Below are 15,014 nucleotides of genomic sequence, written 5' to 3' on the forward strand. Positions count from 1 at the left end.
GGCATAGTTGTGTTACTATAGATGGTCAGAAATATACAAAGTATGGATCCAATCACTCACAAATTTCTTAAAAAGTGTACTTTGAGGTTTAATAATAATTGCTACATTTATTGCCAAGTTATTAAAATGCTGGCAGGAAATCATTTTCACATGTACAATAACACATTCATCTTCAGCTGGCCTCCTGCATGATTACCATTCACATTTGTTGACTGATTATAAGGCTTAATGATACAAGCCCTCCAGTAATCAGTACAGATTCCTCTGGTGTCTTGAATGGGAGAGGTGGTAAACCACTTCACTGGGATTGTCAGGTGGTCACTGTCCTCAGTGTTACAGTGATTTTATGCCCATGACACGTAATGTGCCCCCTTGTGCTATCACCCCTTAATGTCCCAGCCTAGCTGTACTCCTGTCTCTTGATCCACAACCAGCTGCTGCTTCGTTCAGCACCCTCAGAGTGACTTGACTGCTCGTTGAAAGGCCTGCCCTCACACCCCCACTCTCTGTAGGAGCTTAGTTGTAGATTTAGCAATAAACCCTTTACACCCAACCTCCACCTTACTACACCAATTGTGTTCTGTCTGAGCTGCCATTTCCATCCCAGTTATGCTTTTTAACCTTCAGGTGGAAAAATAAGGCACCACCAAGTTTGTTTATCACAGCAGTAAAAACACTGATCAAAGGTTTTTCAACAAAGGTTTTTCACAAAGGCCTCTTTAGGAGACTTGCATTGTTTCTGTAATTACCTTTGTACACCATTTCGCAATTTTTAATTTTAGCTGACTAATGGTCCCCTTTACAGCATCTCCATCTGACCTATGAAGCCTTATCTTTACAACATCTTAAAGAAACCCAGGGTAAATCACACCAACCTTTTATCTACAGCTTTATCATGACAAAATATTTCAGGTCCACGAGAGTGGAATAAATGTTACTAAACCCAACCTCGTCCCTCTTGACGAACTCTTAATGTAGTTGAGCAGAAACAGAAAGGCATGAGACCTTTACAAAAGGATGGAGCTCTATTCAATGCCAAATAACAACAGTTGCCTCAAAGCACTTTATATTGTAAGGTAAAGACCCTACAATAATACAATACAGGGCTGAAAGAATTACTCAAAGATGACTCTATACTGACAGCAACCACAACAGTTTGTATAGTGCTTTTTGATTAGTGCTTTTTACTTTTAAATTAATGTTTGAAGATTTTAAATTGGTGGCAAGATCCCAGATCTCTCAAAAACCACAGACCAGCATCTAGTCTACAGTTCATCAGCAAAATGCTTTGAAACCACCACATTACTATCAAGTTTCAGTCTGCCTCCTGATCAGAGCACTTTAAAGTCTCAGCACTGACCAGTTAACTGCTTGTCAAATACAAGCAGCAAATTCAACATTTTAAAGGACGTAAAGAGCAAAAGAAATGCCAGCTGAGCGATCTGGACGATGAGTCTTAAACACTGTATTGAAGACATTTTGGAAGTTTCAAAGTTAAATTGATCTTCGTTTGTTTCTAATGTGAAACCATCACATCAAAAACCAGCAGTACTGAGAGAGCATAAAACAAACTTGAAGTGTACAGTTAGCTCCAGGCAATAAATCAATGATTTCTTGTAGTCATCTATTATTGGCAGCAGTGTTGCCTCTTACGGTTACGTTTTTTTAAATCTTCTTTAGACGTTTATCATCATGTGATATGATAAAAATCTCTGGAGTAGGTGACACTCATAGGGATCATTTTATAGCAGCCTGAATCAGAAAAACCATAAAGTTGAGACTCATTCTAAGGCTTTAGGTTTTGAGGACAACACAAAGACATCCTGGCTGTACTAAACTTCCCTCACAGTAAAACCCTGTGGTAGCTGGGCAGAGGCAGATCTAGGCAGCTTTGTGAAGCATTGAAAACAAAGCTGGACATCAGAGTCCACCTTTGGTTAGATTCAGTGTTTCAGCCTCCTTTCTTTCTGTAATCCTGACTCTGCTTTTTTTGACCACCTCTTTATCCACCCAGTCTGTTTTACACTGGATTTGACCCTTATCTTTACATGGAATGTTCTATAAAATAGTATAATGACATTACCAGTGGCAAACCCTCTATGAAGTTGTGAATGTTGGCTGCTTTGGCCGCTGCCTCTATCTCGTCCATGCTGACTTTGCGGCTGTTGTCTCCATAGGCAATGTTTTCAGCCAAAGAGCAGTCGAACAGCACGGGCTCCTGGGAGACAATGCCTATCTGGGACCTCAACCAGTGAATGTTCAAGTTTTTGGCATCAGATTTGTCCAACACCTGAAGGAGAAAGAGTAGCACAAATAGGCTTGCATGCTTTGGCACCTGGACCGAGCATTCATTTGATTGTGCAATCACCAAGCCCTGAAGGAAATGTCTGATTTGTTAATGGCTAAAAGCTTGTTTAGCTGAAGAACTTGTCACTTCTTACTTAAAGTTAACATTGGTTTTACATTAATTCTGAATCAATGCAGAAATTCAGTTAATGAGTTATTTTGCCAGAGACTTTTTGTTTTTTTAAAGTGACAAACACAAACGTACTAGAAAACCTGCAATGTGCACATGATGTTCAAAAACACCAACAGGACACGAGACAACAGGCACACTATTCATTTCCCTCCCAACCAGATAAATGTTTATGCAGTAATCCAGATAACAGTTCCTGTTACATGGACTTCGTATCAGCAGAGTACTGGAAAGCAATGGCCAGCTAATCATTACCCAACTGTCAGTAGGTGAAGAGGCATCAGTGTGAGGTAGTGCACAGAGCGTGGGTGTGCAGTTGTTTTCTCACCACTTTCCCATCCAGCGGGTCATAGAACCTCTCCAGCAGCTGGACGGTGGTGCTCTTCCCACAGCCGCTGCTTCCCACCAAGGCCAGAGTTTCTCCCTTCTTTACACTCAGATTCAGCCCTTGCAGGATGGGTACATCAGGACGTGAAGGATAATTAAACTTGACCCTCTCAAAGGTCACATTACCATCAAATTGGTCCTGGAAGAAAAGAAAGAGTTAGATATGTGGTAAAATATCACTTTTCTAAAGCTGTGTTTGGTGCGCGGGCTTTGCGTCATGTACCGGACAGTCTCCGCCCTTTGACAGATTATCAATGGCAGGCTCCTTGTTTAACAGCATCATGATGTGGGCAGCAGACAGTTTGGCCTTCGCGTAGTTTGGAGCGAAGGAGTTGACTTGACCGACGGCCATGGCACCAAACAGAACGGCTGAAATCACACTGGGAGAGGAAAGTTAAACACATTAGATTCGCTGTCATTGGGGTGTAAAACAGGATTACATAAGGCTAAGCTAACACGAACCTACGACATCTGTGTGCCCAGCATGTTTGTAATTACTGATAATCTTAAAGATGAGTTTGTGCTGTTCGGTCCCGCCGATAATGATGAACCGACTGACGAGTTTATGCCTACAACAGCTGTAGTCATCGTGGGCATTAATTTAATGGTAATCTTTTGGCCTTTAATGTTGCGTCACCACTTCGCCAAGAACTGGAAGAAGACCCAAACCATTAGTGTGAGATGAAAGGGAGCTGGTTAAGGTGTTCAAGAACAACCCAGGAACCACAAAGTCTGAAGCCTGCCATGAACTGGAAACTACTGGAACACCAGCACCACTGTCCACAGTTAGATGTGTTTTACATCACTATTGACTGAGAGGGCACCAATGCCTCCGCTCAAAAGTCAATACCTTTGAGCTCGACTGAAAATAGCAGATGCCCATGTGGACAAGCAAATGTCTCTTGGAGAAAAGTTTTCTGGTCAGACAAGAGAAGATTGAGCCATTTACCCACCACGACAAAACTTTGGAAGCGTAAAGTTGAGGCTTTCAAACCCAAAAACAATATATTAGCACTGAACCAGTGTGGTGGTGGTACCATCATGCTCCAGGGCTGTTCTGGCAGTGACAGCATTGATATTGCATAAATTGGCTGGAATGATGAATAAGCAGAACCACCTCCACATTCAACTCCATCTCAAATCAACATGGTTGACCAGGGCAATAATACCAAACACACATTAAAACTGGTTTAGAAAGGATAGAGCAGGTTAACACCAAATTAATGACACGACTGTCCCGAAGCACAAACCTCAGTCCTATTGAAAACTTGTGGATTATTTTTGCTTTCAGGCACAGACCTGAATTTAAGCAAACTAAAATGGGCTCTACCAATCCTGCCAAGGAGTGATTAAATGATGCCAGAGGCTCGTTGATGGTTACCAAAGGGGTCTGGTTGAAGTGCAAGTTTCTAAGGCACATTTAACCAAACATTAGTGGGGTTGTTTGTATATATTGGAGCCTGTGTGGATCCAAAATTCACTTTACTACAGTAATGCTGTACAATCATTCAATCCTGGAGAGTGGGAAAAAGAAAAGCTCAGACAATAAATCAATAAAAGCTCAAAATTATACTCATGTCAATGATGAGTGGATGTTACTTTTGTCCACAACTGTAAATACAATAAATGAAGGTCTAGGTGTGTTAAAATGACTTCAAATTTGATTTGTGTTCTGTTGCACCAACAAATGTACAAGTCATTTTCAACAGCACTGAAACATTTAAAACAAAAAAAAACAAAAAAAAAAACACCCCACAACAATCCAAGAAATCAGGAAGGGGGCATGTCCCTGAAATTTCCTAAAAACTAGTATCCAAAATTATTTTAAAGATGCTACTGCTTCGTCTTCCTAACTTCAAAGCAAGGCAGCCTCAGTTGGGTGTACAGTGTTCATTAAGAGGTAAAGAGTTCTTCTTCTTTTATGGACTCTGAGGCTTCGGTTTGCCATGAACTTTGGACTTCCCAGTTTATGCAACACAACATAAATGAAAGCAGTGGCTCCTCCCAGCAAAAGAGAGTCTGATGTATTACCACACAGTGTACATTTAAAAGCCACCCCAACCCCCCAAGCTGAGGCTCTTCATGTGCTTCTGACTAAGATAATGATTAACAGCCACATGAACAGGTTCTGTCCATCAGAAATGCTTGTTTGGATGTTACCATGAAGATACAAGCCAATGTCAGTTCACTCACAGAAAGACCCCGTCGACATTCATCCTTCCCACTATAATGAGCCAAGCACCAAAACGGAAACAGGCCGCATAAGCAAAATAGATCATCGCCTGGGAAAAGGAAAAGGTGAGGCCGTAGATGTGTGCCATTTTCTTTGAGTTTCTGTAAAAACATGAGAAAGGTGGCATCAGAACCTAAAGAGCGTATAATTGAGCAATCAGGTCCCTGTGGTACAAATTATCGTACTTGTAGGGCACATCGAGGTTCTCCTGATACAAAGCTTCAAACTTTTCCTCTCTTGTGAGGCAGACCACGGTGCGGATGTTCTCGATGGCCTCTGTGGCAATCTGCAGAGACGCAATGCAAATATCTCATGAGTTCAGAGTTTCAACAGACTGAGCCGTGAGGAATTTTTACTTTCACTCTGGCACATCTTGCACCCAATCCTCACCTTTCCAGCCTTCTCCAGCTCCTTCTTGTCTTCAGCAGCGTGTCCTGCGAGCATCTTCATCTCAATGGCTCCAGCCACTGCAATGATGGGCACCAGAGACAGGAGCAGCAGAGTCAGCTCCCAGCCGTACACAAAACCCAAAATCAAACCGGTGCCCATGTTGGCGAAGTTCTGAGCGAGCGTGGCCATACGCACGCCTGCGGCCTAAATGGATGATTTGACACTTTAGTGTGAGCCTTTGGTAACCTTTGGCCAGCTGTTGTTGAAGCTTACCCCCTGCACTTGGGCTGCATCTGTGGCCAGTCTCGTAGTGAGCGCACCAACACTGTTTTTTGGTTGGTCAAACCAGCCCAGATCCTGCAAAGGAGATTTGAAAGAAGCACTGAAGGACCTGACCAGCTTTTATTATGGCTGCCATGTAGATAATTGGTTCACTTTAGCCACCAAGAAAAATGTATTTTTCAACAACATTCTCCCTGCTCTCTCATTTGACTTTGTCACTTACATACCTGCCTCATCATGGACTTAAAGGCCCTCAGTCTGAGCGTCAAGGTGAGGACCTCTCCAGATTTACCAAAACAGAAACCCTGTTTAAAAAAACAAAACAAACAAAAAAAACAACAACAACCCCCCCATGAAATTAGCACACGTGTCACATCATCCGCATGTGTTGTCACATCAGCATCCTTTCAACTTGTGTGCACTCTCCTAAAGTTTGACAGGGACATGTGTGACCATTTCCCTTTCATTTTTAACCTTTTTATTTACATTACTTACTAGCAGGATATAACAGAGTTTACCAAGGTTTACCACAAACCCTCTTCCATCAACCGCGTGCGTGTGCGTTTGCATACCTGTAGAAACATGGTGACAAAGGAAACTGCTCCAATAGCAGCAAACATGAGGGAAAAGAAAACTGATCTTTGTCTGACAATGTCTTGGTCCGGTTCTGCAAACACCTGAGGGGAGATAAAAAGATGAAGCTTTCTACAGCTGCTGAAAACACCTCCATTCAGCATGAACATGTTATCAAGAGTAACCTACATTGATGATCTTTGAGAAGACGACGGCAAACGCAGGCTGCATTCCACCATTGATAATGGCACAAAGGGTCCCCAGCAGAATGTATGGCAGCTCTGAAGTGTTCAGAGCCATCACTTTGAGGAACGACACAGGGGGAACGTCTTCATCCTGCAGACAGGAGGAAAGATTAAAAAGGCTTTTAACGCAAGTGGTGAATGAATGGTGTGTATAAGTAGATTCTCAGCATGAAAATGATCCCAAACACATTGCTAATGCAGTAAAAGCATAGTTGATAGAAACATACAATAGATCATAATCAGTCTAGGGAGCCCAAACCAACATTATCGGATCAGTGTGGGATCATCTTGACAGAACAAAAGGCAGCAAACATCCAAAGAAGAGTTTTGAATGTCCTTCAAGAAGCCTGGAGAACGTTTCCTGAAGACTACTTAAAGAAACTGCCTTAGAAAATAAATTGCAGCCCCAAGTTTTAAAATAAATAGTACTGTATAATTCAATTATTACTTGCCAGAAAAAGTAAGAGGTGTGAACATTCATCCAAGTGAAAATAACAATAATAAAAAAAAATTTTCAAACATCTTAGACTAAGAATAATTTTTTTCATATTTACTTCACATTCCTTTATTGATAGAAGGATTTAGGTGTTTGCTCACCTCCAAGTTATCACTAATCAACTTGTTCTTTTCCTCTTTGTCTCCTTCTGAAGTTTTAAAGGATGCACCTTTTGTGCTCTTCCTCTTGAAGAGAGAAGACTCAGACAACGACCTGATTCCTGGGCTTCTCTCATCTGCAGACGGCTCATGCTCCTCCTCCGCATTTTTCTGAAACGTCTTCAGGAGGAAAACCACAAATGCAAAACAAACAAATAAAGACTGGGTGCTGTGGAAGTTCCCATCTGCTAAAACTGCCTGTGTGTAAATATTACCTGCATGGAGACCAGTGTTTGGTAGACTCCCTTTCCTTCCATCAGCTCGCTGTGAGTTCCCACCTCTACAACCTTGCCATCTTTGAAGCCAGCAATAACATCAGCGTTTCTGATTGTTGAAAGGCGGTGAGCCACGATTAGTGTGGTTCGACCCAACCGGACCTGCACACGGGCAAGTTTGTGTGTTACACTGAGTTAAATGTTACTAGCATGCTGCTCTGATGTGAGGTACACAAGCATTTAACATAAACTTAAATTATTGCAGGAGGGTAGGTTTATGTGCACTGTGGCTCAAATCCACCATCCATGCAGGAGACATTTATACAAGACTATGAATCAAGTCAGATTACTCCTCTGGACATGAGTTAACATTTCTGCTCTGTCTTTATTTTTTTTTTTACAGTGGTCTTGAAACGAGAATAAAATAACCGTTGATCCGTACCTTATCAAGCGCCGCCTGCACGATGGTCTCACTCTCAGCATCGAGCGCAGATGTGGCTTCATCCAACAGGAGGATTTTGGGGTTGCGGACTAAAGCTCGGGCGATGGCAATCCTCTGCTTTTGTCCTCCACTCATCTGAGTCCCCCGATCTCCGACCAGAGTCTCAAACTTCTGCTCAACACAGAGTCCAATGATTAGCAAGTGGTGATCAATCATTTACAGGGACAGAGGAATTGTAAGTGTTGCCCTACATCAGGTAGCTTCATAATGAAGTCATAAGCGTTTGCTTCCTTGGCAGCTTGTTCGATCTCCTCCTGCGTCACGTCGGTTCGGCCATATCGGATGTTCTCTGTGATGGTGGTGGCGAAGAGGATGGGCTCCTGGCTCACCACCCCGATCATCTCCCTCAGGTGTCGGACGTTAAGAGAACGAAGATCGTGACCATCAACAAACACCTGCATGGACACAAGACACTCAATTTACACCGTTGTGTAGATTCGCTGTTTCCATTTACTGGTTTATGCAGAGCCCTTTATACACAGAAGCCATTTAACAAATAAATAAATAAATAAAAAAATTCCACACAAATCAGTTTACTGTATTTAAGCAAACAGTCTCAATTTTCATAAGGAGTGTCCAAAATAAACAAAGTTCTTTAAAAGAAATCCACTTTACATCTACTTAAGGCATCAAGTTGTTGAAATTAAAAAGGACAAAATAAATATAAAGGTCTGATTTCTGAACGGTTAAGTCTACACAGGACTGATCTGATTTGTACATCTTGCACTTCAAAGTACTTGGTCCCACTTACGTTTCCTTCCTGAGGATCGTAGAACCGCTGCAGCAGCTGGATTGTGGTACTTTTACCACAGCCACTGCTTCCCACCAAGGCAAAGGTCTGCCCCCTCTTCACAGTCAAGTTCAGGCCATTTAACACCTACAGACAACATGAGTTCGGGGATATAAAAATGTCTGCATGCTATTTTAGCACTTTAAAGTTGAGTATACAGCGGCTATGAGAACATACTTTGATATCGGCCCTGGAGGGGTAGCTGAAGTGGACGTTCTTGAACTCGATGTCTCCTTTGATGCATTCAGGTTTGTAGCCAGCCTCCGAATAGCTGTCGATACTGGGGACCTGTCGAGAAGAGAATCAAATATGGCAGATTTCACTTCTAAGAGGCCAAATTAATACAGCAGAACAGGGCTTATTCTTTTCATAACCTCAAAGAAACAATGGGAGGAAATGCTGTTAGCCCTTCAGTTTCAGCGGAGCACATTTAGAAAGCACAATGTTTATTTTCACAGCGCTTTGCGTTTTCACTGCATCTCCTGTTGCACAGCTCTGTTATTCTCCCTTTTGCCTTGCAACTTACAAAAGCTGAGCTCTGTTTTGGCAGAATTTGACACTTATGTCTCACCTGGAAGCCTCATCCTTTACACTTCACCCTTGAACATAAGAATAAGTAGTAGCCGCAATACAAGAAATGATTTCAGTGTGAAAACAGGTAAAACAGAAGTGACTTTCAAAGGCTTAATATCCTCCCCTTCAAGTCTGGTGCAAGGAATACGTTTCGGAGAAGATCCCATTTGTTTTGCTCAAGGTTGTGTGCATTTCCGTTTGTGTGCAAACAAAAGTGCTGCTCAGCCCGCAGTTTTTCAGATGAGGCCATCCTTTATCTGCATTTCTAAACTAGCATGAGTCTGTAGTCATACACAGAGACAAACACGTGCAGCACAAGCTAAACAAAGCCCCGTCGCAGAATAGCAACAGGCAGGAGTTGACCCTGCAAGCCATCCTTCAAGTGGCTCAGTTAAACAGACTGGTTATGCTCCAAGCTTCTGTGGCCATAGGAGCCCCTTTTAAATTCTACTAAAGCTCATTTCACAAAACACTATCCACCATCTTCACAGTGTCTGCAAAACTCATGATCATACTCGAGTTTTAATTACTTTTTGGAAATGAGTCTGATTCAGCGAGTGGAAGAAATTTACAAGAACCACAGCTGTGCAACATCAACTGAATGACCTGCGGTGTCTTCAAACAGCAGGAGCTCCAATTACAGCAAAATCCAGCTCCAGGTTGCTGGCAGCATCAAAGCAGCTCACTGGAGCGCCACCGTAAAGCAGCATGTTTGGTAATACGAAGTGACAACAGGGCAACAACACGAATGGGTGGAAAAAAAGAAAGAAAAGTAAGCGTTGAGTGAAAAACATTGCACTTCTTACGTGATCAATGATGTTGTACACTTTATACGCAGCTCCCCGAGCACTCGCAAAGGTCTGGATGTTGGGAGAGGTCTGTCCCAGTGAGAAAGCGCCAATGAGCACAGAAAAGAAAACCTTTTATAAAAAAAAAAAAGAAAAAAAAAAAAGAAAAGTGCACTGGTGTTAGCCACAGCAAAAACCTCCAAGTCACATGCATGTTTATTCTACAAACTGACAGGTGACAAATCTACTCACAGTGAGTACGGTTCCAATCGTGTACTCTTCACTCAGGATGAGTGTACTGCCATACCAGAAGGCCAGAGCATAGGACAAGTAAATAAAGAGGAAGGTGACACCCATGGAAAGGTTAGCAGAGATTGCCTTCTTTATTCCCATCCTCTTAGCATCCTCTAGGTTCTTATGATATCTAGAGTGCAACACAAAGAGCACAGTTAGGGGCAAATATAGTATAAAATACATTTTTAAACTCCACAAACAGTGGATTTCTGCCAAGGCTGACCACATCTGCACAAATAATGCCATTTGAGGCTGTTGATAACAGTTAAAGACACGACACCTCTCGATCTCCTTCTCTTGACCACTGAAGGCAAACACAGTCCTGATTGAAGAGATCACCTCCTCGGCTACAGCACCGGCTTTAGCATATGCAGTCTGCTCTTTACTGGTGAACGATGTGAGCACCTGTACACAGACAAGAGGTGGTGATGCATGCAGAGCCCAAGGTGTTTTAAGCATCGGAAACACAGGGATAAACTTCTGCAGCAGCTTACCATACTGAAAAGAGCAGCAGAAATGCCAAGCACAGGGCTCACAGCGAGGATGACCAGAGTGAGCTTCCAGCCTTTGCTCAAGCCGATGATAAAAGACACAACAAAGCTGGTGAAACCCTGGATCAGCATCCCCACCTTGTCACCGATACCTTCTTGGATCTTATAGACATCACTGCACATGCACATATAAACATCAAGCTCCAGTTTTGAAAAGTCAGATACTTTGAAATACAAGTGACAGACACACTCATCTCTAATTAACACACAGCACTGTGGGACCTTTAAAAAAAAAAAATCACACACTTCTCATCTGTTACCCACTCTGTGAGACGCGTGTTGAGCTCTCCCGTCTCATTGACGTCAAACCAGCCAATGTCTTGCCGCATGATTTGGTGGAAAAACAGGATGCGGATGCGTTTGACCTGCCGACCGGCTGCCAGGGCCCAGAGGGCCACCTGTAGGTAGGCTGCAACCAGCACCCCAGCTCCCATGATGGAGAAGTATATGGCATGGCTGGGAGAGGACAAGTGACAGATGCGGTCTGATAAATCTGCTTCAGTCAGTCTCTCTGCCTGATGAGGCAGCTATGAGGTGTCAGGCTGTGATGTCTTACCCAGTCATTTCCTCTTCTAAGGTGCTGTTTGTGGAATCTGAGGACACAGGAAGGAAGAACAAAAGAGTCATTTTACCCCTTAATGATTATTGCCGTGCTACCCATGTGCACACAAGCCTGCATCTGAAACTCACTGGGGAGAGCCAGCTGTATGAAGCTGTCCGTCATGTCGCCGAAGACAATGCACATGAGTGGAAGCACTACGCCGTTTGCCATTGACATCACCGTCCCAGCTATAATCATTAAGACATCCCAGCGGTCTGCAAACCTAAACTGCACACAGAAAAAAAATAATTTGAGTGGGAAAAAGCAGCTTTCATCTCCTCGCTGCAGGAGTCTGGTGGAATTCACTGAAACAACGGGAGGATGTGCCTCACTCCCATCCTCTCCAGACTTCCCCATTCAGCACACACACCTTGCTGTTATGCTTGTAGGAATTTACAGTCTTACAAGGATAACTATAAACAGTCAAACCAACTTAAAACACTACTGCTTCCATTTTGTCTTCACATGCACACACGCACACTCCAATAAAGAAAAATAATTTGCACACCAGAAAATAAAAAAAGATAAAAATGAGCCTTGAAAAGAAATAAGTGTATAACCTGTTTTTTTCCTGGCAGCAGGTGATTAGTATGAAGATGAACCTACCACTTTGATGGGGCTAACCATGGGCATCTTAGGAGGCTTCTCCTTTTTCTTCTTCTTCCCTTTCTTCGAGTCATCTTTTTCAGTCTCCCTGGAGAATTCATAAATGCCATGATGTCAAATATCTCCCAAGCACCGATTTAAAAATAAAAAAAAAAGGAACTACTTTAGGAGGAGTTTGACTCAAGTCAAACTGTCACGTAATTAGTAGAAAGGTGATTTAGAATCTAGAGTCTTCTTTTTTTTTTTACCCTGTATTTCCATTTTGTTGGGGTTTGGCTGCGGACATTTCAATCTGCTCCCTCTCCATGGCTGGGTCCTGTCAAAATAAAAGCCATCCCATAAACATGCCTTCGCCTTTTGGAATACATTAAACCTGCAATAAAACACAGTCTGCAAAGTTAATCCTTTACAAAACTGAAATTTGAGGAACTTGAGGGGTGGAAAAAGTCAAAGTACAGTAAGTCCGTGAAAACCAGGGTGCAGATATTCTGCCTCTTGGATGGATTTGGAAGAAAAGAAAAAAGGGCCCCCCCCCTCCCCCAACAACAGTTAGTCTTCTTTAACCTCCTAGGACCTGGCGTCCACATATGTGGACATCACATTTTTGGTTATTTAGACCAAAATACTCAATTTTGCTCTACAAGGGCCTGATATCCACTTACAGGGACATTATACTGCTACTATCAAAAATTTTAACAAATATCCTCATATGTGGCTCTCATTTTTCTTAAAAACAAAAGGTAAAAAAAAAAAAAAAAAAAAAAAAAAAATCTGGTAATTCTTTGTTTTTACATTCATCGGGCCCCAATTAGCCAAAATATCAAAGAGAAATTAAAAATGCATGCCGTGGAACAGTTCGGGTCTTAAGAGGTTAAATATTGAAATGATATAATTTGCTTTAAGGAAGTTGCTTAACGTACAAGTAGAGCATTGTGGTAAAAGTGTAAACCATTCACTTATCGATCGATCGAGATATATATATATATATATATATATATATAAAATATATATAAAATTTTAAATTTGTTTTACATTTCCTTTCAAGCAGCTTTGAAAATGGCAATAGTGTAAAGAGCTAAAACATTGAAAAAAATAATAATTTTACCATTAAAAAAATAAAAATAAAAACATGTTAAACGAGTTAACACGTTTTTAGACACCGACAGTTTTACACAGCGGTTTTATTTCCAGCACCGTCACCACCGCCTCTGTCTCTGACGTGGTTCAAGTATAAAACCATCGTCGTGGCTCTCAGTCAAATAAAAGCTAAATAAAATGTGTAGAAAAGAGTACAGACCCACCGTTTTTCCCCGCTGCTGTTCTTCCCTGCTTCTCCTCTGCTGACAGAGGTGTCGACCACGCGCATAAACTCGCGCACACTTTTCCTCTTCCTCTTCCTCCTCCTGCCTCAAGCTCTCTGCTCCTCACGTGGCTTTAGGACGTCTAAATCGATGGGAGAACTGAAGTGTTATCCCCTGATCAGAGAAATGACTTATGAACGTCTCTTTCTTCTTCTTCTTCTTTCTTACATATGTATTGGCTGTTGGCAAACAAGAACGTCTCTTTCCGGCCTGCTGTTTCTTTTTAAAGGCCGGTTGTCAGAATACCGGACGGTCGGAGGGTGTCATGTTTGGAGAACAGCCAATTATTGACCGCTGTCTATCAGCAGCTGTGAGGGGGCGTGGCTTCAGGTGCTGAAGTTTGTGGTAAATACCGTGATAAATAGTTTGTTTTATTGTATTTTTATTTATACCAAGTTAGTGTACAAACTGACCGTGAAGGCTGTAAGAAGGGCAGTGATTTCACTCCACTTTTCTGTGATCTTAATTATTTTTTTAATTTTAACGTTATTTAGTCTTTTGGGACAGACCAAAGTTTCTTGTTACATAAGATAAGATGAGATGCTGCGATAAGATGTGGTATTTCTTTAAAAGGAGTGACTGAGCAATGATTGAGTGGTGGCCTTGTTTGATAATTGAAGAAAATGAGAGAGGGGCGGAAAGTTAGTGATCAGGAAGTCAGAGGATTACAATTTCCTTTGTGGTATCAATAACTCTGAATCTCAGAGTTAAGTAGTCTTAAACTTTTGATTGGGACTGTATTTAATAATCGATTAGTTTCTTCTGGATGGATTAAGAATGCTTTTTTTTCCCGCATTGCAATGCATCACAATTGTAAATCATTATACGATTAATTGTGTCAGCTCTATTAGATGTAAGATTGTATATTTTCTTTTGAAATAGGCAGTTTGCAAGGAAAGAAGGCTAGCCTACACCTAGCATCTGAAGAACAACATGCAAGACCTCCAGCACATTGAATCCAAAACCTGTTCCAGTTCCTCAGACACCGTCAGAAACTGTTTTGAAAGCCCTCTACTATCAATCTGGATAAAAAGAAACTTTGCCAACCACTGCAAGTATCAAGTGTTTTAAATTTTGTTTGACTGTATGCACTTATTTGTTTTTGGTTGTATTAAGTTTGATAATAATTAGATCAGTGCCTTTTTAGTCATTAATTTGATTATTAAATATTAACTGTTTAGGGCAGCACGGTGGTTAGCACTGTTACTGCACAGCAAGAAGGTCCTGAGTTCAATTCCACCATTAGGCCGGGGTCTTTCGTGGAGTTTGCATGTTCTCCCCGTGTTTGCGTGGGTTCCCTCCGGGTACTCCGGCTTCCTCCCACCGTCCAAAGACATGCAGTTTGTGGGGATAGGCTAATTGATTAATCCAAATTGTCCATAGGTGTAAATGTGAGTGCGAATGGTTGTCTGTCCCTGTGTGTTAGCCCTGTGACAGACAGGGCGTACCCCGCCTCTCGCCCTATGAAAGCTAGGATAGGCTCCAGCGCCGCG

General features: G+C 42.1%; 1 protein-coding gene across 3 annotated transcripts in view; it reads right to left on the reverse strand.

Moving 5' to 3' along the window:
• The window catches only part of abcb4 (ATP-binding cassette, sub-family B (MDR/TAP), member 4), a 15,822-nt gene extending 2,220 nt beyond the window's left edge, over window positions 1-13,602 (reverse strand). The window contains exons 1-26 of one of the 3 annotated variants that reach the window (XM_085178653.1): window positions 13,458-13,602; window positions 12,409-12,476; window positions 12,161-12,248; window positions 11,644-11,782; window positions 11,510-11,546; window positions 11,218-11,409; window positions 10,897-11,068; window positions 10,683-10,807; window positions 10,361-10,532; window positions 10,127-10,240; window positions 8,925-9,035; window positions 8,709-8,834; window positions 8,149-8,352; window positions 7,898-8,068; window positions 7,456-7,617; window positions 7,184-7,360; window positions 6,531-6,677; window positions 6,341-6,445; window positions 5,996-6,073; window positions 5,760-5,843; window positions 5,487-5,690; window positions 5,282-5,382; window positions 5,057-5,197; window positions 3,087-3,243; window positions 2,805-3,002; window positions 2,084-2,290 (exon numbers count right to left, since the gene is read on the reverse strand). In XM_085178653.1, coding sequence (XP_085034779.1) covers window positions 2,084-2,290; window positions 2,805-3,002; window positions 3,087-3,243; window positions 5,057-5,197; window positions 5,282-5,382; window positions 5,487-5,690; window positions 5,760-5,843; window positions 5,996-6,073; window positions 6,341-6,445; window positions 6,531-6,677; window positions 7,184-7,360; window positions 7,456-7,617; window positions 7,898-8,068; window positions 8,149-8,352; window positions 8,709-8,834; window positions 8,925-9,035; window positions 10,127-10,240; window positions 10,361-10,532; window positions 10,683-10,807; window positions 10,897-11,068; window positions 11,218-11,409; window positions 11,510-11,546; window positions 11,644-11,782; window positions 12,161-12,248; window positions 12,409-12,476; window positions 13,458-13,526 — 3,549 coding nt within the window. In that variant the 5' untranslated portion in view covers window positions 13,527-13,602. The remainder of the gene's footprint in view (window positions 1-2,083; window positions 2,291-2,804; window positions 3,003-3,086; window positions 3,244-5,056; window positions 5,198-5,281; window positions 5,383-5,486; window positions 5,691-5,759; window positions 5,844-5,995; window positions 6,074-6,340; window positions 6,446-6,530; window positions 6,678-7,183; window positions 7,361-7,455; window positions 7,618-7,897; window positions 8,069-8,148; window positions 8,353-8,708; window positions 8,835-8,924; window positions 9,036-10,126; window positions 10,241-10,360; window positions 10,533-10,682; window positions 10,808-10,896; window positions 11,069-11,217; window positions 11,410-11,509; window positions 11,547-11,643; window positions 11,783-12,160; window positions 12,249-12,408; window positions 12,477-13,457) is intronic. The other 2 variants (XM_085178654.1, XM_085178655.1) reach the window with 2 other exon arrangements.
• Between the last annotated feature and the right edge of the window lie 1,412 nt (window positions 13,603-15,014).

This window comes from Neolamprologus multifasciatus, chromosome 11 (genome assembly GCF_963576455.1).
Source record: "Neolamprologus multifasciatus chromosome 11, fNeoMul1.2, whole genome shotgun sequence".
Classification (NCBI taxonomy): Eukaryota; Metazoa; Chordata; class Actinopteri; order Cichliformes; family Cichlidae; genus Neolamprologus; species Neolamprologus multifasciatus.